At 42.2% G+C, this 25,334-nt stretch overlaps 1 protein-coding gene across 1 annotated transcript; it reads right to left on the bottom strand.

The window, feature by feature from the left end:
- Positions 1–21,657: 21,657 nt before the first annotated feature.
- LOC136545800 (photosystem I reaction center subunit IV, chloroplastic-like) lies at positions 21,658–22,616 on the bottom strand. The gene is made up of 3 exons (XM_066537774.1): positions 22,286–22,616; positions 22,105–22,170; positions 21,658–21,971 (listed from the first exon to the last, which is right to left on the bottom strand). Exons 1-3 carry the CDS (start codon positions 22,538–22,540, stop codon positions 21,867–21,869), a joined length of 426 nt encoding a protein of 141 aa, XP_066393871.1. The 5' UTR covers positions 22,541–22,616; the 3' UTR covers positions 21,658–21,866.
- Positions 22,617–25,334: the final 2,718 nt, after the last annotated feature.

Here is a 25,334-nt window from a genome sequence, read left to right as displayed (position 1 = left end):
GTTGATCATGGTCTATTACACCTTAACTACACTTAGGTTACTTGTTGGGACATTGTTCATGTAGATCAAAATGACCAAAATGCCCTCAAGTGAAGGTTTGAGTAGAATTGACCCTTGGAGTGTCACTATTTGACTGATTTAAAAGACCAACTTAGAAAGCTTGCATGGCTTTACACTCTTTACAAAAGTTGTAGCTAATTTATTAAGGAACAAAAGTTGTTTTATGACCAACTCATGAAAATGTGTGGAATATGCTCAAACATGGCCCACAAGTCACATGTCCATGCTGATTTCATACTTAGCAAATTTTCTAAGTCCTAAAGTGAAGTACAGTTTCGTGTACCAATGTTTGGAGACTTGTATCTCCCTAACAAAGCCAAACCAGCTCGAGCTCCAATGATAAGAGTTGTAGTTCACATATAGATGATCAATTTTGTTAACTATGGCATGATCTAAATCATCATGGTTTAGGAGCAAATCACCATCAAACTTGCTCTATCAGTCACCGTCGATGATCTTTGAATCGTGTTTTCAGAAAACGTTCAGTGAACGTGGCCAACTGGTTCAGAAAGACGATGCCACGTGGTGCCACCCATCGCCGCTCGCCTAAGCACGCAGGCCATGCGCCGTGGATGCCCTGGCACGGCCAGCCGCGTCTTAAAGCCACCCCACGCCTGCCCGACGCACTCGCCTACTCTAGTCTCATTTCTTTGCCTCCACCACGCGTTGCAAGCGAGCTCAAGCAGTCCGCCATTGCCGACCACGCGTAGTCTTCTCTACCCACCCCACCTCACTGTCGGGTCAATCGAGCCTCGGTAAGGGCAAATCTTCGGTTTCCTTCCACCGTCGCCATGGCTGCCCTTGCTGGAGTTGGCGCTCCATGTGGCTAGCGGTCCTCGCATCCTTGCCATCCCTCCTCTGTCTTGCGCTAGGGTCTAGGAATGCTGCCGTAGCTCGTAGGGTCGCCTTATCGGGCTGCGACGCCGTAGCATCGCCGGAGCTGGCCCTGCCATGGCCGAGCGCCGCCGTGGCCATCACCACCCCCTCTAGTGGCATCAGTAGCTGCAATAAAGGGTTCCCCTAGGTCCACTAGGGTGAGGCGAACATGTAGGCACCGTTGCCTTTGCCGGAGAAGCCACCGGCGGCGAGTTGCGCCGTCGTCTTCCTCCGCTCCCCTGTCTGTCTCACTGACGCGCGGGCCCCTCTCGTCAGTCGCCACGGCTGAGGCAGGAGCCCAGCGTGGGCCGTGCCATGGTCTGGGCCGCGCCAGCGTTGCTCGCGGGCCGCCGTTTCCTCGGGCCGGCCCAACATCAGTGAATCGATTTTCTTGTTTTTGTTTGTTTTATTATTTCATAGAATTGTGTACAATTTCAAAAATGTGTAACTCCAGTTTGGTAGATCCAAATGTTATGGTCCCAATTTTGTTGAGTTCCTAGTAATGTCTAGTATTTAATAAAAATATTATATGAGCACCTGTTTTAGAAATTTTGGATGAATTAAATAGGACTTTGAAATGTATTTTTTGATGCATGCAAACTTGTTGGAATTTTATCTTGAGTTTCTGCGGTCCAAAAATTATGAAATTTTGTGGATAATCTATAATTGCTTAGTAGAAGCTCTGGTTAAAATTTCAGAGCTAGTACATGTATAGTTTTTGAGTTATAGAATTTCTTTTTATCAATGGATGGATCTTGTGTGAATTTTCATAATTTTTCTATAGATCCAGTATAGGTAAAATTTGGTGAGTAAGGTTCTTATGCTAGAATGATGCTAGGAAAAATGTGAAATCTATTGCTTGACACTTTTCATTAGGGTTTCCTAATTATACTAAACATAGGCATGCCACCTATTATTTTGGATACAACAAGTTCTGCTTGCTCAATGGCTTTGAAATTTTTATGGTAGTCTATGTGAAGCATGAGATAGCTACTGTAATTTTTGTAGCTTTTTATAAATAGTTTTACTATATATTGCTTTAATCACCTAATTAACTAAATAAATTTGAAAAGGATATTAAATAATTTATTTAGAAGTTGGCACCATACTTTCTAGTGTTTCTCTAGTATGCAAAACATGTTGGTTAACTTGGCTTGGTCAAATTATGCTTTTGCATCATCATTAAATAATTAAGCTAGTAACCCTGTTATTTCTGGAACAGATTCTAGGTTTACTAGAAATTGATTTGGTTAACATAAGAATCATGCTTTGCTGTTTACCATTGATTTGTAGAAAATTTCATAAGCTTTCTAGAATTTCCTCATACAAGTCATTTGGAATTGCAGAACTCAGGTTGTGATTGAATTAAGGGAATACTTGTATGCATATGAAACTTTAAATGTTAAATTATGTATACCTTTACTATTTCTAAGTTGTGGTAATATTCCTAGGTGTTAGGCCCTTAACTGAAGATGAGCATCTTTATCTTAGATTATACAAGTTAGGTAAGTTGATCTTGTCCTTTAAGTTAAGTTAGATACATGCTTAAAGTGATTTGAATAGGGCTAGTCTTACTCGGTAAATGAGTGTCCAGTAATGCTTTCATAAACACTTACTTTAATTCATTCATCAAGAGCATCATGTCATTCCTTATGCATCCATGATATTTATCTCGTGCATCAACATGCAATAGGTGTACCGAAGGGAGTAACACTACTGGAATTTGAGGAACCAAGTGAGCAGCAGCAGCCGACACCGAAGATTCAGGAGGAGCAGCCTTCAGGAGAAGTGCCAGACGAGGTTGCCATTGAGTGTCCGGATCACCGTCCTTGCAACTTTGTGAAAGGCAAGCCCTGGAGCATATTAAGCCTCCTAATTTCCAAAATGCAGTTACAGTATTATTGTTACATATATATATTGTTGTATTAAGTTTAGGTGTTGGATGCAAACACTTGCTGCATTGGTTACCCAATCCTTGTCCAGATATTGTTACCCTGAATCCTATGTAGCTCAGGCTCATGTAGTGCTTAGCCCTGCTTAAACATGGTAGAAGTCAGGTGATTTCCTATCACCTACGAGATATAGGAAGATACATGTCGTACGGTTGGCTATATTTGATAGAGTGGAAAAGAACCAGTCTTAATTTGAAATGAAGACCGGACGGAGGCTTGCCGGTTTGCAGTGACTCCTTCTGTGTCGATTAAGGACTAAATCTTGGAGCCTTTCCTGTTCATGTTGAACGCATGCCTCTCTCTTAGTTGGCCGGGTCTGGAGATCGACCGTGAAGCCGAGTAGCTCAACTCAGGCCAGGAGTCGATAAGTATAAAGTATGCCTCAGAAGGGAGCCGTAGGCGTGAGTCCAAGGGCAGGTGATTTAAAAGTCCTGATCGTCCTGGCAGAAGGGTAATCCCTGAGAGTGCTGGAGCTGATCGAACCCACGAATTTGGTTTCTGAGTTATACCAAAGGTGACCCACGGCTACTCTTGCAAAGTATGCCAGGGTGAGAGTTAGGAATACCCCCTCAGCTGAGTTGTAATTCGATTCGAGTCGCCGTCTCTCCCGGTTAGTGAGAACTTGGCGGGCTTATCTCCAATGTAGATACACTAAATAACATAATGGTTCAGAATTGATGATATGATGATGATAGCCTTATTATACCTGCTATGGTTAATATTGTTTGCTCCTAATAAGTGAGTGCTCTAGTACAGGTGCTAATCTAGTGGACAGGTAAATAATGATAAGCTTGATGCTAAGTTTAAATTGGTTACTATAATCATAAGCTCTTTTATGCAACTGTGTCAAGCTAGCCCACTTGAAAAGCCTTGCATGATCCTTGGTGTCTTTTATTTCTAGTTTTGATGGGTAAGTCTAGCTGAGTACCTTCTCGTACTCAGGGTTTATCTCCCACCTGTTGCAGATGACCAGTTCTACTTTGGTTGCTGCAAGTACTGCCTTCTCCTAGCTGGGGATGAAGACTAGACCGTTGGGCATGGTCTCTACTAGTTCTCATACCTGATAATGCTTTTGTGGGACATGACTCAGACTTGGCAATGTAATTGAAAACTATGATGTTTTGTACTAAACTATGTTGCTTCCGCACACTCAAACTTGGTTCGTAATATTCTATTTAAACTCTGATGGATGTAATCTGAATGCTTATTATGAAATGTTGTAATGGATGATGTGTTGTGTTGAATCACTATGATCTTGGTTTGTATGTCGAGAGTTGGTTGAAATCCTTTGTGATTTCCGGACTACCGGGATTATGGGAGCTTAAGTACAGGAATTTGATCGCTTCGGTGATTGTTTTTGTACTTATGTTCTTATGATTTGGTCAGTTCTATTATAGCTAGTATCAGAGCAAGATTCGACACTAAACATGTCATTTGTGTATTTAAAACAAAAGTATTTGTGAAAATCCTAAATTAAATACTAAGTATTGCTAGTGGTCATATCCCTTATGCCCAAATAAGGACTCTTAGGTGGCTTATTAAAGTACTAACTTGGGGGTTCCTGCTTGTTTCTGTTTCGTCATCCATACGGTGTGCTATTGTATGGATGCCATCCGCTTGGGTGGTAATGTATGGATCAAAATACCTCTACGCTCTGGTAAGTGGGAGTTGTGAGAGCATGACCGTCCAACCGTCGGTCTAGGGGAGAGTAGTTGTGGTTACTCGCATACTTACATGTTCAATCATGTATCTATGAGAGTACTTAAATGTGGGTATCTCTGACAGGTAGCTGTGATACTAGAGTATATGCATCGAGGGGATGTATGTATGAAAGTATTTAGTTTATGGCTTGTTTTCTATGCTTTTTGGGAAATTATTGGGCTGAAATGAAATTTTCTGTAGGTACACTAATAACGTATCGTTGTAGATCGACTAGCTACCGTATACGAGAGAACGCATGTATGCCACCATATATTTTGCTAGCCTTTAAATTTTTCTAAGTTTGTGAGGACGTACGGATCATGCATGCATCATGTTCAAGCATACATGGCATTTCTTGCATTATTTCCTCCCTTAAAAATTTGATTGTCCTGACTAATTAAATTCCATATCCCTTAAATGATTCTCCCCTTATGTTGCAACTTTTTGCTATAGATGGCGCGTACGAAACTCACTGCTCACAAGTCCGCTGGAGGCAGGGCGCCTCATCACCGTTTAGCTCCTCGTGAGCCCCGTCCTAAGCCTACTAAGGCGGAAAGGCTGAGGACAGAATTGGCCCGGGTGACTGCTGAGAGGAATGCGGCTCAGCACCATTTGGAGCAAGTAACACAGGAAAGGGACCAAGAGACCCTTGAGGTTCAGAGGTTGACAGTTGCTCACCGCAACTGTGAACGCATATTGATTCACATGATGAACCAATGGAACAAAGCCTAGCACGAAGAGAATGTGTTGAGAGCACGACAAGTGGAGCTAGAGCAGCAAGTGGCAGTTGCCGAAGAGTACAATGACCATCTCCATGAGGAGATTCACCTGTTACACAATCAACTTCACCCTCTCCTACCACCTGATGATGAGGATGAGATGGGCTCTAGTGTCATCATGGCTGAAGGTGATGATGACATGGAGGTCAATGGACCCGAGGATGTTCCACCTGATGAGGAGGAAGATGAGGAGTTAGAGCCTACTAGTGATGAAGATGGAGGAGAGATCTTCGACACTGACTCCGAGGACGATGCATAGTTTAGCTTACTACTTAGCTAATATGCTAGAGCTAGTCTTTTGTTGATCCTCATGCATGAACGAGTAGCTTTGTATTAAGTTAATCGTTGGGATGTAATATCGAACCCTATGTTACCCTAGATGTAAGTTGGAACCACTATGGCTGGGATGTAACCTATCGAACGTATTATGCTCCACGTATGTGAGCTTTTGATGAATTTTGTCTTTGTGGTCTATGGATCTTGTTGTTGGTTAAGTCATCGCATTTATGTGTTGATTGATGCGCTTGATGAGTTGTGTGATTGTGATGAATGATTGTGCCTCTGTTGATAATATAAATGCATTCTCTCTAATAGAATCAGTTTGGCATAATTATACAATTCATCTACAAAAGTTTCCACATCGTTAGTGCTCATTGGCTATACCTTTTGCAGATGGCTTATAACCTTCGTCGCGGTCGTAGCATGGGAGATGAGGAACAACCACCTCCTCCACCGCCCACACCAGCTGAGCTAATGCAGACGGTCGTGGAAAGTCAGCGCATGCTAGCTGAGGCTATGCGCCAGATGGCTAACCGTGAGGATCGGCATGTCCACCAGGGACCCGAGCCAAACCAATACAGCAGCTTTAAGGACTTCATGGACATAAAGCCTCCTATCTTTCATGAGGCAGAAGAACCATTACAAGCTGATGAATGGTTGAGCACGATAGAGCAAAGGTTTGGATTGCTCCGTCTGACTGAAGGAATGAAGGCTTCGTATGCAGGACACTAGCTCCAAGGCCTTATAGGCATCTGGTGGACCCATCATCGAACCACCTTCCCTGCTAACATTGAGATCGTTTGGAACCAGTTCCAGGCAGCCTTCAGGGGACACTTTATCCCTCCTGGTCTCATGGCCATTAAGCATACTGAGTTTATGAAGCTAACCCAAGGCAACAAGAGTCTTAATGAATACCTCTAGGCATTCAACAACCTGGCGAGGTATGCTCTCGAGTTCATTGATACTGATGCCAAAAGAATAGCTAGTTTCAAGAGGGGACTTTCCCCTAAACTGATGAAGTCTATGGGCAACTGCAAGTGTGTCACCTTCAATGAGTTTATCAGTGACACCTGACTCAGGAGAACAATGACAAGATTATGCTGCTTCCAAGAACCGTAAAGAAACTTTGAGGCTGGTGCTTTCAGTCTAAGGCTCCAATGGTATCCAAGACCCAGTACCGTCCACCCAATGCTAATGTCCGGTACCGCCCACCTCAGAAGAAGAATCAAGCTAAAACTGGTTTCCGCAAGGGGTACACAATTTCCTTGCCAAAGAATACCTCTGGGCAGGGCAGCTCCAATGCCACCAGCAAACAGGCCATGCTGGAACTGTAACCAGCCTGGTCATTGGGCAAATAAGTGTCCCTATCCTCCCAAGAATGCTCAAGGAAACGTCCGTCAGGGGCGTGTTCACTACACTACAGTGGAGGAAATTCCTGCTGGTGAAGTGGTCACCGCTGGTAAGTTCCTTGTTAATGATCACCCTGCAGTTGTGCTCTTTGATTCGGGTGCTTCGCACTCCTTTATGAGTTCTACTTTTGCGTCTATGCATAAGATGAATGTGATTACAATTGTCAAGGGTGGTTATTGTATTAGTGCTGTTGGAAATAATATCCTGACTAACCAAGTAGTTAAAGATGTAAAGATTGAGATTGGGGATCGAGAGTTCCGTATAGATCTTGTAGTTCTACCGAGGGTAGGAATTGATATAATCCTAGGAATGAAGTGGATGAGCGGGAATGGAGTGTTGATCGATACCTCAACCCATGTGGTAATGTTGAGGGATCCTATGGATAAGAAGGGTTTTCTAGTGCAGTTACCTCATGATATCTCTATCCACAATATGGCCAATGCTACCCTAGCCAAAGCCATTGTGGATCTACTGGTTGTCTATGAGTTTCCAGATGTCTTCCCTGATGACTTGCCTAGATTACCTCCTGACCGTGATGTAGAATTCAAGATAGAACTCATTCCGGGTATGGCTCCTATTTCTCGAAGGCCCTATAGAATGCCGCCCAATGAGTTGGCTAAGTTGAAGAGTCAGCTGAATGAGCTATTGAAGAAGGTTTGATTCGGCCTAGTTCTTCTCCTTGGGGTTGTCCGGCTATTTTTGTGAAGAAAAAGGATGAATCTTTATGCATGTGCGTGGATTATCGCCCCCTTAATGCTGTGACTATCAAGAACAAATACCCTCTTCCTCGCATCGATATTCTGTTTGATCAGCTCTCCAAAGCTAAGGTATTCTTCAAGATCGATTTGAGGTCTGGCTACCATCAGATCAAAATTCATCCTGAAGATATACCAAAGATAGCTTTCTCTACTCGTTATGGCTTGTTCGAATACCTCGTCATATCCTTTGGGTTGACCAATGCTCCGGCACACTTTATGTACCTGATGAATTCTGTATTCATGCCGGAATTAGATAAGTTTGTCGTCGTGTTCATTGATGATATCCTTGTATATTCTCAGAATGAAGAAGAGCATGCTAAACATCTGAGAATTGTTCTAACTCGGTTATGTGACAACCAGCTTTATGCTAAGTTCAGCAAGTGTGAATTCTGGTTGAACAAGATACCTTTTCTAGGTCATGTATTATCTGGTGATGGAATTTCGGTTGACCCTACTAAGGTGCAAGAAGTCCTTGAGTGGAAGGCACCTACTACGATCACGGAAGTCCGAAGTTTCCTGGGATTGGCTGGCTATTATCGTCGCTTTATCCCAGATTTCTCAAAAATCGCCAAGCCCATGACTTGACTACTTCAAAAAGATGAGAAGTTTGTGTGGACTCCGAAGTGTGAAGAGGCTTTCCACACTTTGCAGACCTTACTAACCTCTTCTCCTATATTGGCACAACCTGACATCAAGAAGCCTTTTGATGTCTACTGTGATGCATGTGGCACTGGTTTGGGGTGTGTTCTTATGTAGGAGGGCCGAGTAATTGCTTATGCTTCACGCCAGCTTCGAAAGCATGAAGTCAACTATCCTACCCATGACTTAGAGCTAGCTGCGGTTGTTCATGCCCTGAAGATTTGGAGACATTACTTGCTGGGTAATGTGTGCAACATCTATACTGACCATAAAAGCCTCAAGTACATCTTTACTCAACCCGAGTTGAACATGCGTCAACGACAATGGTTAGAATTAATCAAAGACTACAACCTTCAAGTGCACTACCATCCTAGTAAGGCAAATATGGTTGCTGATGCCTTAAGCAGAAAGGCCCATTGCAATTCCTTGGTTAGTGAAGACTTTCATCTGGCACACCTCCTTCATCCTATAGTGCTCCACAATATCACTGTGGATTGCTCTCTTAGAAGTCGAATTATCAAACTCCAGAAGACTGATGTGGGTGTGTTTCACATCAAGTGAAAGATGAAAGAGAAAGAGACCAAGCACTTTAGGGTCGATGATAAGGGAATTATCTAGTTTAATGATAGGCTTGTGGTACCCAAAGACAAAGAACTTAGAAATCAAATTATGGCTGAGGCCCATTCTTCTAAATTGTCCATCCATCCTGGTAGCAGTAAAATGTATCAAGATCTCAAGCTGTACTATTGGTGGACCAAGATGAAGAAAGAAATCGCAGCTTATGTGGCAAGGTGTGATAACTGTTGTAGAGTCAAGGCTATTCACATAAGGCCCGGATTATTGCAGCCACTCTCTATTCCTGGCTGAAAGTGGGAAGAAATTAGCATGGATTTCATTGTTGGATTACCCACTACCAAAAAGGGTTGTGATTCCATCTGGGTTATTGTAGATCGTCTAACTAAATCCGCTCACTTTATTCCAGTCAAGTCTACCTATCACCCGCACAATTATGCTGAGATTTACTTTCAACATGTGGTACGTCTCCATGGTGTCCCCAAATCCATTGTTTCTGATAGAGGACCGCAGTTCATGGCTCGCTTTTGGGAGTGCTTACATCAGAATCTTGGCACTCATCTAATCCGCAGTTCTGCCTATCATCCGCAAACATCAGGACAGACTGAGCATGTTAATCAAATTCTTGAAGACATGCTTAGGGCTTGTCTTATCTCTTGCAAAGGCTCTTGGGAGGACTGGTTACCTCTCACTGAATTCTCTTATAACAACAGTTATCAAGAGAGTGTCAAAATGGCTCCTTTTGAAGCTCTTTATGGCCACAAGTGTAGAACTCCTTTGAACTGGGTGGAACCCAGGGAAAGAAGATTTTATGGTATTGACTTTGTAAAAGAAGCCGAAGAGCAAGTCTAAACTATACAGAAGAATATGACTGCCACATAGGCTAGACAGAAGAGCTATGCTGATAAGAGAAGAAAACCTATTGAGTTTGAAGTAGGTGATCATGTTTATTTGAAGGTATCCCCTATGAAAGGAGTAAAACGTTTTGGAATCAAAAGGAAGCTGGAGCCTCGATATGTTGGACCTTACCGCATTATCGAGAAAAGTGGAAGAGTAGCCTATAAACTCGATCTACCACATGAAATGGGAGCTATATTCCCGGTATTCCATGTGTCCCAGCTGAAGAAGTGTCTTCGTATTCCCAAGGAAAGAATAGCAACAAGGAAAGTCAACTTGAAATCTGATCTTTCTTATGAGGAAAAGCCCGTGCAAGTTCTAGATACTCAAGAAAGAGTGACTCGTACATGAGTGGTTAAGTTATACAAGGTAGTTTGGAGTAATCATAGTGAACGGGATGCGACATGGGAGCGGGAAGATTATTTAAAAGAAAATCATCCAACTTTCTATACTAAATGGTACGCTTTCCAAATCTCAGGATAAGATTTTTCTAAGGGGGGAAGGCTGTAACACCCTAGGTGTTTGGCTTCTACTAATTGCATTTCATTTCATAAACATGTGCATCATCTATCTCATCATGCCTTTGTTACTAAAACATGCATATGCAACATTTTTCAAATTGTGTATGTTTCATACTTGAGTGTTGTGAATAGTAATGGTGTAACATGTGAATGCCACCTGAGTTTCTCATACCTTGAAACATGGCAACATGGTAGTAATATGACAAGTATAAAATAACCACAAGGTCATGAAACATGTGAAACATGGAATTGAAACGTATGAATGAATTGCTTGTTTTAATTGCTTTATCACATGTGATCTTTAGAAGTGTATAACAATTTTGTAAAGTGGTTGATCATGGTCTATTACACCTTAACTACACTTAGGTTACTTGTTGGGACATTGTTCATGTAGATCAAAATGACCAAAATGCCCTCAAGTGAAGGTTTGAGTAGAATTGACCCTTGGAGTGTCACTGTTTGACTGATTTAAAAGATCAACTTAGAAACCTTGCATGGCTTTACATTCTTTACAAAAGTTGTAGCTAATTTATTAAGGAACAAAAGTTGTTTCATAACCAACTCATGAAAATGTGTGGAACATGCTCAAACATGGCCCACAAGTCACATGTCCATGCTGATTTCATACTTAGCAAATTTTCTAAGTCCTAAAGTGAAGTACAGTTTCGTGTACCAATGTTTGGAGACTTGTATCTCCCTAACAAAGCCAAACCAGCTCGAGCTCCAATGATAAGAGTTGTAGTTCACATATAGATGATCAATTTTGTTAACTATGGCATGATCTAAATCATCACGGTTTAGGAGCAAATCACCGTCAAACTTGCTCTGTCAGTCACCATTGATGATCTTTGAATCGCGTTTTCAGAAAACATTCAGTGAACGTGGCCGACCGGTTCAGAAAGACGATGCCGCGTGGCGCCACCCGTCGCCGCTCGCCTGAGCACGTAGGCCATGTGCCATGGATGCCCTGGCATGGCCAGCCGCATCTTGAAGCCACCCCGCGCCTGCCCGACGCACTCGCCCGCTCCAGTCTCATTTCTTCGCCTCCACCACGCGCTGCAAGCGAGCTCAAGCAGTCTGCCATTGCCGACCATGCATTGCCATCATCGTGCGTGTTCACCATCATGAAAACGGGTTGCCCAGTCCACCTGTAGCCTCGCCGTAGTCTTCTCTACCCTCCCCACCTCACCGTCGGGTCAATCGAGCCTCGGTAAGGGCAAATCTTCGGTTTCCTTCCACCGCCGCCATGGCTGCCCTCACCGGAGTTGGTGCTCCACATGGCCAGCGGTCCTCGCGTCCTTGCCATCCCTCCTCTGTCTCGCGCTAGGGTCTAGGAATGCTGCCGTAGCTCGTAGGGTTGCCTTATCGGGCTGCGACGCCGTAGCATCGCCGGAGCCGGCCCTACCGTGGCCAAGCGCCGCCGTGGCCATCGCCACCCCTCTAGCAGCATCAGTAGCTACAATAAAGGGTTCCCCTAGGTCTGCTAGGGTGAGGCGAACATGTAGGCACCGTTGCCTTCACCGGAGATGCCATCGGCGGCGAGTTGCGTCGTCGTCTTCCTCCGCTCCCCTGTCTGTCTCGCTGACGCGCGGGCCCCTCTTTTCAGTCGCCGCGGCTGAGGCGGGAGCCCAGCGTGGGCCATGCCGTGGTCTGGGCCACGCTAGCGTTGCTCGCGGGCCGCCGTTTCCTCGGGCCGGCCCAACAGCAGTGAATCGATTTTCTTGTTTTTGTTTGTTTTATTATTTCATAGAATTGGGTACAATTTCAAAAATGTGTAACTCTAGTTTGGTAGATCCAAATGTTATGGTTCCAATTTTGTTGAGTTCCTAGTAATGTCTAGTATTTAATAAAAATATTATATGAGCACCTGTTTTAGAATTTTTGGATGAATTAAATAGGACTTTGAAATGTGTTTTTAGATGCATGCAAACTTGTTGGAATTTTATCTTGAGTTTCTTTGGTCCAAAAATTATGAAATTTTGTGGGTAATCTATTATTGCTTAGTAGAAGCTTTGGTTAAAATTTCAGAGCTAGTGCATGTATAGTTTTTGAGTTATAGAATTTCTTTTTATCAATGGATGGATCTTGTGTGAATTTTCATAATTTTTCTATAGATCCAGTATAGGTAAAATTTGGTGAGTAAGGTTCTTATGCTAGAATGATGCTAGGAAAAATGTGAAATCTGTTGCTTGACACTTTTCATTAGGGTTTCCTAATTATGCTAAACATAGGCATGCCACCTGTTATTTTGGATACAGCAAGTTCTGCTTGCTCAATGGATTTGAAATTTTTATGGTAGTCTATGTGAAGCATGAGATAGCTACTGTAATTTTTGTAGATTTTTATGAATAGTTTTACTATATATTGCTTTAATCACCTAATTAACTAAATAAATTTGAAAAGGATATTAAATAATTTATTTAGAAGTTGGCACCATACTTTCTAGTGTTTCTCTAGTATGCAAAACATGTTGGTTAACTTGGCTTGGTCAAATTATGCTTTTGCATCATCATTAAATAATTAAGCTAGTAACCCTATTATTTCTGGAACAGATTCTAGGTTTACTAGAAATTGATTTGGTTAACATAAGAATCGTGCTTTGCTGTTTACCATTGATTTGTAGAAAATTTCATAAGCTTTCCAGAATGTCCTCATACAAGTCATTTGGAATTGCCGAACTCTGGTTATGATTGAATTAAGGGAATACTTGTATGCATATGAAACTTTAAATGTTAAATTATGTATACCTTTACTATTTCTAAGTTGTGGTAATATTCCTAGGTGTTAGGCCCTTAACTGAAGATGAGCATCTTTATCTTAGGTTATGCAAGTTAGGTAAGTTGATCTTGTTCTTTAAGTTAAGTTAGATACATGCTTAAAGTGATTTGAATAGGGATAGTCTTACTCGGTAAATGAGTGTCCAGTGATGCTTTCGTAAACACTTACTTTAATTCATTCATCAAGAGCATCATGTCATTCCTTATGCATCCATGATATTTATCTCGTGCATCGGCATGCAATAGGTATACCGGAGGGAGTAACACTGCTGGAATTCGAGGAACCGAGCGAGCAGTAGCAGTCGACACCGGAGATTCAGGAGGAGCAACCTTCAGGAGAAGTGCCAGACGAGGTCGCCGTTGAGTGCCCGGATCACCGTCCTTGCAACTTTGTGAAAGGCAAGCCCCAGAGCATATTAAGCCTCCTAATTTCTGAAATGCGGTTACAGTATTATTGTTACATATATATATATATTGTTGCATTAAGTTTAGGTGTTGGATGCAAACACTTGTTGCATTGGTTACCCAATCCTTATCCAGATATTGTTACCCTGAATCCTATGTAGCTCAGGCTCGTGTAGTTCTTAGCCCTGCTTAAACACGGTAGAAGTCAGGTGATTTCCTGTCACCTATGAGATATAGGTAGATACATGTCGCACGGTTGGCTATATTTGCTATCGTGGAAAAGAACCAGTCTTAATTTGAAATGAAGACCAGACGGAGGCTTTCCGGTTTGCAGTGACTCCGTCTGTGTCGATTAAGGACTAAATCTTGGAGCCTTTCCTGTTCATATTGAACGCATGCCTCTCTCTTAGTTGGCCGGGTCTGGAGACCGACCGCGAAGCCGAGTAGCTCAACTCAGGCCAGGAGTCGATAAGTATAAAGTACGCCTCGGAAGGGAGCCATAGGCGTGAGTCCAAGGGCAGGTGATTTAAAAGTCCTGATCGTCCTGGCAGAAGGGTAATCCCTGAGAGTGCTGGTGCTGATCGAACCCACGAATTTGGTTCCTGAGTTGTACCAAAGGTGACCCACGGCTACCCTTGCAAAGTATGCCAGGGTGAGAGTTAGGAATACCCCCTCAGCTGAGTTGTAATTCGATTTGAGTCGCCGTCTCTCCCGGTTAGTGAGAACTTGACGGGCTTATCTCCAATGTAGATACACTAAATAACATAATGGTTCAGAATTGATGATATGATGATGACAGCCTTATTATACCTGCTATGGTTAATATTGTTTGCTCCTAATAAGTGAGTGCTCTAGTACAGGTGCTAATCTAGTGGACAGGTAAATAATGATAAGCTTGATGCTAAGTTTAAATTGGTTACTATAATCATAAGCTCTTTTATGCAACTATGTCAAGCTAGCCCACCTGAAAAGCCTTGCATGATCCTTGGTGTCTTTTATTTCTAGTTTTGACGGGTAAGTCTAGCTGAGTACCTTCTCATACTTAGGGTTTATCTCCCACCTGTTGCAGATGACCAGTTCTACTTTGGTTGCTGCAAGTACTGCCTTCTCCCAGCTAGGGATGAAGACTAGACCATTGGGCATGGTCTCTACTAGTTCTCGTACCTGATAATGCTTTTGTGGGACATGACTCAGACTTGGCAATGTAATTGAAAACTATGATGTTTTGTACTAAACTATGTTGCTTCCACACACTCAAACTTGGTTTGTAATATTCTATTTAAACTCTAATGGATGTAATCCGAATGCTTATTATGAAATGTTGTAACGGATGATGTGTTGTGTTGAATCACTACGATCTTGGTTTGTATGTCGAGAGTTGGTTGAAATCCTTCGTGATTTCTGGACTACCGGGATTATGGGAGCTTAAGTACAGGAATTTGATCGCTTCGGTGATTGTTTTTATACTTACGTTCTTATGATTTGGTCGGTTCTGTTACAACTGGGATAGCATCGAGTTAATCTACTGTCATCTGCTTCATAGGGGTTTCATGGCAAACTATATAGTTTGGACAAAACATGGGGAAGAAGGTGAGAACCCACCTAATGAAGTAGCTTCAGCGTTTGTCACGCCTGGCAAATGGAAGCGGGGTACTATAATCCATGAAACAGGGCACCAAAGCGAGAATGTCAAGGTTCGAGAGACCATGAGTGATTTCATCCATGAAACTATATCCATCTTGGGAAACAAAAGTTTGGCAGATGATGAGGTGGTAGATGCTCTAGACCAGATGATTCATGAAGGGAGGGCAGAGTTCCTTGTTGAAAGAAATCACAAGGAGTTGGAGGAAATGCAGAAGGATGCAAAAACTCAGTTGTAGCCTGGTTCAACCATCTTAAAGTTGGAAGCTGATATTTTGCTTGTAGAGATGAAAGCAAGGAATGGAATGTCAGACACTAGGTTCAACAATGTGTTATCACTGCTATTGAAGTTTGTTCCAAGCCATAATGAGTTGCCTAAGAACACATACCAGGCCAAGCAAATGATCTACTCATGACTGCATATTGTATTGTTGGGATTACAAAGACTTGGATTCATGCCCGGTGTCTCATGCCTCATGCTACAAATCTAGAAGTGCTAACATGATGAAAGGTGACCGTAACAAAGACTGGCCGTGAAGGTGATGCTATATTTCCCTATAATTCCTCGCTTGAAGCATTCGTTTACCTCCACGAAGACTATGAAACTGATGAGATGACATGCCAAAGATCGATTGAATGATGGAAAGTTTGAATGATGGAAAGTTGTGACACCTAGTTGATGGCACCAGTGGAGAGCTATTAATCACAAATATAGGCAGTCATTTTCAAATAAAATAAGGAACGTAAGGTTTGGTTTGAGCATGGATGTGATGAATCAATTTAACATGGTTAGCAACAATCATAGCACTTGACCCATGAGTCTTTGAATATACAACCATCTACCTTGGCTGTGTGAAAGCTCTAGTTTAGTTCTGGATAATTGATGAAACCCTAGGTACTAACCTTTGGATCTAAGTGAATATGAGATATGTTGGTACACAACAAGCATTGGAACAAATGGATGATGATCATGATGATGGTGATGGCCATGGTGATGATCAAGTGCTCAAGCTTGGTAAAGAAGAAAGAGAAAAATAAAATGGCTCAAGGCAAAGGTATATTTGATAGGAGAATTTTATTTTGCCACTCAAGACACCAAGTGGGTGTGAGTGGGTTTAGGATAGAAAGACGTATTATTAAGAGGGGTAAAACATGCGTGAAATATGGTTATTAAAGTACCACTAGATGTTCTAACTCATTGCATATGCATTTAGATTCTAATGAGTGCTAACACCCTTGAAAATGCTTTGTGAAAATGCTAACACATGTGCACAATGGTGATACACTTGGTGGTTAGCACTTTGAAGCAAGGGTGAATAAGTTGGACAAGAGGAGAAGGTCACTGGGGTGACTAGACATGGTCCACGAAGGGACCGGACGCGTCCGGTGCTTAGCCCTAGGCTCGGTCTGGAAGGCCAAGGTGACCGGATGCTGGCTCTTGCCAGTGATCGGACTCGACATAGCTATTGTTCATCGGCTAAAAATGGAGAGCAGAGAGGACCGGACTCTGTGTAGCTGACCGGACATAGGGTCAGACGTGTCCAATCGTGGTTTGGCTGCTCTCTGTCTCACGAAATAATTCAATCGACTAAAACCGAACGCGTTCGATCGATTGACAAAAATCATCTCTGGAACCTCTCTGCATAGAAATCGCCCTGACCGAACTCTAGGTGAGCGAGAATCTGGTCGACTGAGTGTCATGTCTGGTCTCGACGCTAAGGTTGTTGGCGCGTAGGCGATCGGACTCCATGTGGGAGCGTTTGGTCTGCGTCTGTGCGTCCGGTGCAACATTGACCGTTGGCGCATGGTAGGTAGCCGTTGGGGATAAGTGGCTAAGGTTGAATCACGGTGACACGTGGCAACATCTAGGGGACCGGACCCTGCACCGGACGTGTCCGGGCATCCCGATAGGCGTGTCCGATTAATGCGCAGAGAGACCCCTCTTGTGCCTAACGGCTCTATTTTGTTTGGGGTTATAAATAGTGGTTGTCTGGCTTGGGCTCACCCTCTTGGCCATTTCTATTGAGAATACACCCTAGTGAGCTTAGCCATTCCTCTCTAACTCATCTTGCTTGTTTGATTCATGATTTGGTGAGATTCGAGAGCATCCAAGTGCATTGCTTTGAGTGATTACATAGAGGCACTTGGTGATTGTGTTTCGCTGTGGGATTTGCTTGTTACTCTTGGCGGTTGTAGCCACCTAGATGGCTTGATGCAGCGAGGATCATCAAGTGGAGGAAGGTGATGGTCTTAGACTCTGATCATGGTGATTGTGAGGGGTTCTTATGCCTTTCCCGTGGGAGATCACGAAAGGCAACTCTAGTGGATTGCTCGTGGCTTGTGGATCCTCATCTTGTGTTGGTTGTGCAACACCCGGTTGTAGGTTAGGCATGTGATGCCTATTAGCGTGTGAACCTCCAAGTGAGTGAATCACCACAACGGGGACTAGCTTGCCAGTAAGCAAGTGAACCTCAGAAGAAAAATCATTGTGTCACATTGTCTTCCGTGGTATTCATTAACCTTCATTGTTGATCTCTAGCCCGGCTAGGTAGAATCACTCTACCACTCTTTGTATTTACATTTCATATACTTTTGTAGTGATAGTTGTAGCTAGTTGAGTAGAGTGGCTTAATTAGTGGTAATTAGTTTTGCTAGCTTGATCACCTAGTGTAAAATAGTGACATAGCCTTTGATTGATACATAGAGATCATAGTATACTAGACTTGTGGATAGGTGGCTTGCAATACTAGTAGAGCTAGTGCAACATTCGTTTCATCATCTAGTTATCTAACAAGTTGTCTTAGTGTTGTTGTAGAAAATTTTTATAGGCTATTCACCCCCTCTAGCCATTTAGCACCTTTCACTGTGTATGAAGCGGATGTACCTTCTAATGCTGATTTTGATCTAAGGGCCAAAGCAATCTGCAATGACATCGATGCCTTCCTAGAGCCATTGATGGATGATCTAATCAAATTGTGGACGAAAGGTGCGAAAGTGTGGACGAGTATAAGAAAGAACACTTCACATTGAAAGCGCTACTGTTTGTAACAATCACCAACCTACCAGGCCTTGGTTCCATATCTGGACAAGTGACAAAGGGATACAAAGGATGTGTGGTTTGCTTGGATGGCACCTCCGCTAAATTTCTGAAACTCAGCAAGAAGATTGTTTACATGGGTCATCGTAGGTTCCTACTGTCTCCTCACCCATACCGCAAGAACAAAAAAATCCTTCGATGGGGCAATAGAAGAATGAGGACCTCCTAAGTTAAAAGATGAGAGGTAGATCTTCAAAATAGTAAACAAGCTCATAGTCATCTTAGAAAAGGGTGAAGGAAGCATTCCTGCACAAGCAAAATCTTCATGGAAAAATGTGTTTTGGAAACTAACTTATTGGAAGACGTTGAATGGTTGGCACACACTTGATGGGATGCACATTACTAAAAATGTTATCGAGAACTTGCTGGGTACCTTAATGGAATTGAAGGGCAAGGGGAAAGATTCCTTGAAACATGTTTGGACTTACAACACATGGGTGTGAGGCCGGAGCTACATCCCTTCATACATACCTGATGAGGAAAAAGAAACTTCTAGTTGCATCGTGGTCATTTAGAAAAAAGGAGAAAGAGAGACTCTTATGCTTCTTCCGTGAACTAAAAGTGCCTACATGATACACATCAAACATAAGGAGGCTAGCGAACATGGAAGATTTGAATTCAATATGAGTTGCATGAAGGCCCACGATTGCCATGTCATCATGACACAACTTATTCTTGTTGCAATCAGGGGTGTTCTACCAGTGAAGGAACGGGAACCGATCACAAAGTTGTGCTCATTCTTCAATGCGATCTCACACAAGGTCATAGATCCATTGGACCTTAAAAAGCAATAGGAAGACCTAATCCATACAGTGACTCGGCTTGAGATGCATTTACCACCAACATTTTTTGGTATGTCGGTGCATCTTGTTATTCACCTTGTCACCCAGATACAACAACTTGGCCCAATTTTCTTGCGCCAGAATGTTTCCTTTCAAGTGCTTAATGAGCGTTCTTAGGAAGTATGTACGAAACATATACATGCATATGTTGGTATTTCTTATATGTCTATTGGATAATTTCTGCAAGCGCATCAGAATATACCGTTGCAGCACTTCACCTGAGAGTATTCCAAGGTATCGTTATTTATTTTATCCCATGGGAAAGCGATAGCTAGGAATGATAATAAATGAGAGATCTATATGTTTACCACAACTTAGTATCAACTATTGCAAGGGGGTAATCAAAATATATAGTAGGAAGGGTGATGCAGCAAGCCAAGATAAAGATAGCTTAAGATAATTAGTAAGGTATAGCTAGGTGGGAGGACAATGAGAGAGTAAAGGATTCTTAGGATTCAAACTCTACCTATATGATCTTAACTTAATCACACAATTGAAACATATAAATTGAGTCCTTACAACATGTATGCTAGGTGGTAGATAGCTTAAGATAATTAGTAAGGTATAGCTAGGTGGGAGGACAATGAGAGAGTAAAGGATTCTTGGGATTCAAACTCTACCTATATGATCTTAACTTAATCACACAATTGAAACATATAAATTGAGTCCTTACAACATATATGCTAGGTGGTAGGCGAGACAATAGGAGGACAAAACTCGTACCCGAAGCGGCTACCTTTTTATGGGGGTTTTACCTTTTAAAAACTTGCCTACAACATGTGGTGGAATACAAAGAGTAGACAAGGTTGTCACCACTTGCTAGCTACCACAAACAATCCATGCGACAAGAGACAAGCAAAGACAAGATAGGGTATAAACACCACACTTATACCTTCTCTCTCACTACTCTAATTCTGCACACATAGAGATCAATTAGAGCACCCTATGACAGGCGATGATCGCATACAAGTGTGGTTACAAGATCACAAGCTAGTATATAACAACTATATGCTAAGATAAGTCACAACAATACTATAACAAGTATAATATTACACAAAGTAAAGACTACATAAAGTAGAAAAAGAATATAACTATATTAAATAAAGTAAAAGTCTTACTAAAAAATAAAAGGTACATGAGCTATACCAGACTTTCCATAAGACAACTCCAAAAACCCCGAGCAAGCTCGACTCTACTCTAACTCCCACACTAGACTATCCTACACTACTAAGATAGAGTGGAGCTACACTATACTCCTCACTTGGAGCTTGAAGGCATGAATGGAGAAGGGGGGTGAGCCTCCTTTTATAAATGGATGGAGGTGGACCCATGAATCCGTGTGCTCTCCATCTCATCCCTTGGATCAAATCGCCATTAGATCAATGGAGCACATCATTTGGACATGTGCTTGTCTGCATGGCGGCATGCTTGAAGTCGGTGGAGAAATGGGGAGGTTGACCAACCTAGGAGGGTAGACCAACCCTCTCTCTGCCTTATGGGCCCACCCCCTCAGGTGTGGTGGGTTCTCACTTGGTGTAGAGTGGGTTTGTGTATAGAATTCCACCTTGGCACGTCGGTTTGCTTGATTGTGGGCCCATGGATCCATGTGACTTGATCTTACACCCTTGAGAGAAAACACAAGTTTAATCCAAGGGTGCAGAATCACTTTCGAGCCTTTGACATGGATCATGGGAGCTTGTGATGGCAGTGGGCCCCATAGGGGGGGGTCAGTCGACCCTCCTATGGTGGGTCCACAAGCTCACATTTCTATATTTTGTATAGTTCTGCATGAAAATATCTCAAGTACAAGTGGAACATGTTATTGATTAAAACATGCTCATGTTATGCTATTCTTCCTTTTATTCCAAGGCTATTGACGGTGTTTTGAGTATGTAAAAGTGTGACATTTTCACCTTCAACAACCTAAAGGGTGCATGGTAGAAGGATGGTCAAAGAGGAAGCACTGGAGTTTTGAATTCAATATTTGGGTCACACTGGACTTGGCGTTCCTATGTCACGGCATGTGGGAAGGCTGGATCAAAAGGGGACAATTAGGGAGAAGTCTATCTGTGTTCGTGAGCACAATGTTCTAATGCAAGCTCATTTCAAGGTCTTGCAACAAGCATCCGTAGTTTTGCCCTATATGTCACGATGCCCCTCTTGTAAGGGAGATTGATCTCTCCTAACTAAATCTCTTGCAAGGGCTGGTGGGGGGTCATCCTTGGGGATCCCTTGACCTTCCTTGCTACTCTTCTCTACTCCTCTCCCTCCACCTTGCTTGAGAGTTGTTATTTGTGGTGGTGGAAGCAATAAGAACTAGAGAGTGTGTGAAAGAGAGAGTGGGAGTGAGAGTGAGAGTGCATGAGTGAGTTTTTAGCAGAGCGCAAATATGGTGCCAGAGAGAGATCTATGTGCATGTACAAAATCACAAGAAAAAAGAATACAGCAAATTTAGAGCAAGAGAGATTATTGAGTCCACGGTGAATGAAGCAAGCAATTACATGATGATTATGGAGATTATAAGCTATTACACACAAGATCGATATTTTGTGACGCTAGCTAGCACAGCATGCAGCTTCACAGCCTCATTTCACAACTACAAATCACACGGGAGCTAGCGCGTGGAGCCCTTGACCTTGAGGCGGCCGGCCTCGATCACTCATTTCACCTCCTGGATCTCGTCCAAGGCGTAGTTGTTGGTGGACACGCCGGCGTAGTTCACCTTGTTGAACCGCACCACCACCGGGTAGCGGGTGTTGGGGTCCTGCATAATATTATGCTAACAGTATGATTCTCTAGCTATAATATTGTCATGCATGTTCCAAGTTAACAAATAAATCCATTTCAGTATATACTAGCTATATGCTCTATGATGACGAGGAGAGTGAGCTAGTAACCTGATCGACGGTGACGACGTTGCCGATCCCGTTGTACCAGTAGGACTCCCTCCTCAGGATCTTCACCTGGCCACGGATCAATGGCACAAGAATCATATCAGAGACCAAATCAAATCGGTGGCAGTTTGTTGAGGAGCATAGATGACATGGATGGGTGTTATGGGAGCGAGTATATATGAACCTTGGCGCCCCTCTTGGGCCCGATCGGCGGCGGCTTCTCGGCCTTGGGCTTGGTGGCCACGGCGCCCTCCCCTTCCGCCGGCTCAGCCGGGGCCTCCGGGTCGGCCCGGACCACGAGCCTCCCGCCCAGCCGGTTGGGCGCCGACGCGAAGCTGACGCGGCCGCTGCTGCCGCTGCCGCTGCCGCTGCCGGCGGTGGGCACGCCCGCTGCCAGCATGAACCGCGAGGTGGCCGACGCCATGTTGGTGCTCGCCATGGGCGTGAACTCCTTGCCGCGGGGTGCTGAGTTGGTCTGGCGCGCGCGGATGGGCAAGAGAGACTGAGGGTGAGGTGTAGTACGAGCCAAGGCTGTAATGGCCTCAAATTGCTTGCCGCGGATTATCCCCAGCAGGCGCGCAGGGCGCCACGGGCGATTCCCGCCACTGGCCTGCCGACACCTGGCATATCTTATCCGTGGGATGGATTCGGTTCTTGGTGCCACTGCCACTCCGCCACAACACTGCGGTATGATGCTCATCATGGTGGGATATAGCCATCACAAAGTATCTTTTGCTGCTCGGGTTATCATGTGCATGACAGGTACAGTTGCTGTTTGACATTTGTGGAATTATTATATCTCCTCATTTTAAATACACGATGTTATCATTCAGAAAAAAAAAATGTGGTAGATGTCGAAGACAAGCCCATTAGTTTTCAACTAGCAAGCATGCCCGTGTCTTGCAACGGATGAAATAAAAATTATCAAACATTCATTGAAAATAGAAACGAAGAATGCTACATATCTATTTTTCCCCTTTTTATGGAATTTATAAGAGGTATAATTTATTAAAGAGCATTCTATCCCACTTTTATCCTAAAACTTTGCAATGTAGGAAAAATGACAACATATTCGTGTGTTGCAAATAGATGATAAAGAAGAGCTGTCGAAAAACGTTCATAGAAAACATAAACGTAGAATGCTACGTATCTATTTTTCCCTTCCTATGCAATTTAAGAGATATAATTTATTAATTAATTAATGTATATATGTATTACTTTGTGAGTTAATGTTGGCAACCTATTAAGTCTATCAAATTACAAAACACCGACATATTTCACTAACTTTATTTTTCACGCTATACATACGTTGGTACAGTTAAATATTAGTAACTTCCGTGTCTTCTTTAACGCCTATAAAAATCCATAATTCTAATCTCTGGTCAAGTCAGCAAGAAATTATTTGTCCACATGTCATGGATTGGTCTTTCCACTAAAGATTATAATGGGAGACCTTTCTCATTTTTGCACGTAGTGGCTTTTCGTTGATGATTGCACTAGTGCATACGTATAGCCTGGAGGCAAATTCATTTTGACCGGACAACAAACTCCTCAAGATCTTAGTTCTCATTTTCATTTGTTCGACCATCAACTTAATTAGATTCCATTATAACAAGTTTTTTTTTTATTTCTAATCAGAATTACAATAATATGGTTGTGGGAAATGGGGAACCTTTGTTTTCTAGGAAATTGTAAGGATTCAAAAGCCCATAAAAACCCGTAGAAAGTGGAAACACCATTAAAAGAAAGGGACAAGAAAAAACGGTGGCAGAAATGGCATGGAAAAAATAAATTGAAAAATAATATTTTGAACGGTGACTCGAATGGCGTAAAAACAGCAAAAAAACGAATTGGATGGAAAAGGAAAAAATCGAAACGGTGTGAATTTGGACGTGTGAAGAAGGAAAAATAATCTCGGTAACGGACGAGGAAAGTCATCCCTCTTTTGCTGGGTTTAGTCTAACCTTAAAGTAGATATAAATTCCAAGCCCATAATAAAAGCTAGTAAAATAAAAAATTAGGGCCCGTTTAGCACAACTCTAGCTCCGAGATGTACGCTGGTAGCTTGTAGGCAAAATTAAAGTGGTTTAAATATTTTTATTTAATCTAAAGTATAACAAAATGAGTCAAATGTACATGTATTTAACATGCTTATTGCAGCTAAACGTACCCTAAATAGTGTAATGCCTAAATAGTGCAATGAAGTGAGGAGGAGACGAGGAGTCCATCTACCGAAGAAGTCCAATGCATCCCCTAAAAAAAAAGAAGTCCAATGCATAGGGATTTCGTAGAGGAAGCATACACGATCAAATGAGCCCACAAGCAATGGGAGAAGAGGTTCTTCGTGGGTTGAATTTTTTCAAAACCCTGATTTTGTTGTTCTATTTTGGCCCATGTTAGTTCAGCTCACATATTGTATATGTTTTGGCCCAATAATGTTTTTAGTGGGGTTAGGGTACTTTTTCTTCTCTATTATATTTGCTCCAGGTATACTTTTTAATTTGTTCGATTCATTGAAAAATCATTACACCAATATAATTAAATTATCTCGTTATTTTTATAATATTGTATGCTACTTTATCCCTTTTATTAGTCCCATGGTATACTCTAATTTGTTTTATTGTGAATTTTATTGTTCCATGCATACATACTTTTGTTCTAGATAACATAGTTTTTGTTCCATATGTGTATATTCAACATTGTAACTTATTTGCATTAATATTTATTCTTTGCATTTTAGAATATTGGTATCATATAAAAATAGTTTGTTTTTTGTTTGATGAGTTATGTTTTGTTGGGTGTACAAATTTTAGTTCTCTAGTAAAAATGTTTGTTTGACCAAAATATTAGTTTTTCCAACTGAATATTTGTTGTTAAGATTGTCATATAGTATAATCTTCTTGTTCTGTGAGCTCGTATGATTCGTTCCTAATGTGCAATTTTTAATTCCATGAGAAACATATTTTGTTCAGTTGAATATTATTGTCAACACAAGTTTGTATGATTTGTTTAGGGTATATAATTCTTTTGTTGTTCCACTAGAATAATTTTTTGTTCCATCCTTCTTCTATTTTATTTTTATTTCTCCGTCAGGGAACATTTTTTATTTTTATTTATTTTTTCTCCATTAAATGAGCTTTTGTTTTGTTTTGTTTTCTTCCCATTTATTTTCCCTTTTCATTCATTTCAGTCTTCTTAACACTTTCTCCTAACCTGAAACATTTTTCCCTTGT

Source organism: Miscanthus floridulus, chromosome 3, assembly GCF_019320115.1.
Source record: "Miscanthus floridulus cultivar M001 chromosome 3, ASM1932011v1, whole genome shotgun sequence".
NCBI lineage: Eukaryota > Viridiplantae > Streptophyta > Magnoliopsida > Poales > Poaceae > Miscanthus > Miscanthus floridulus.
Note: the sequence above shows the minus strand (reverse complement) of the source record. Positions and strands in the feature narration are given on the sequence as shown.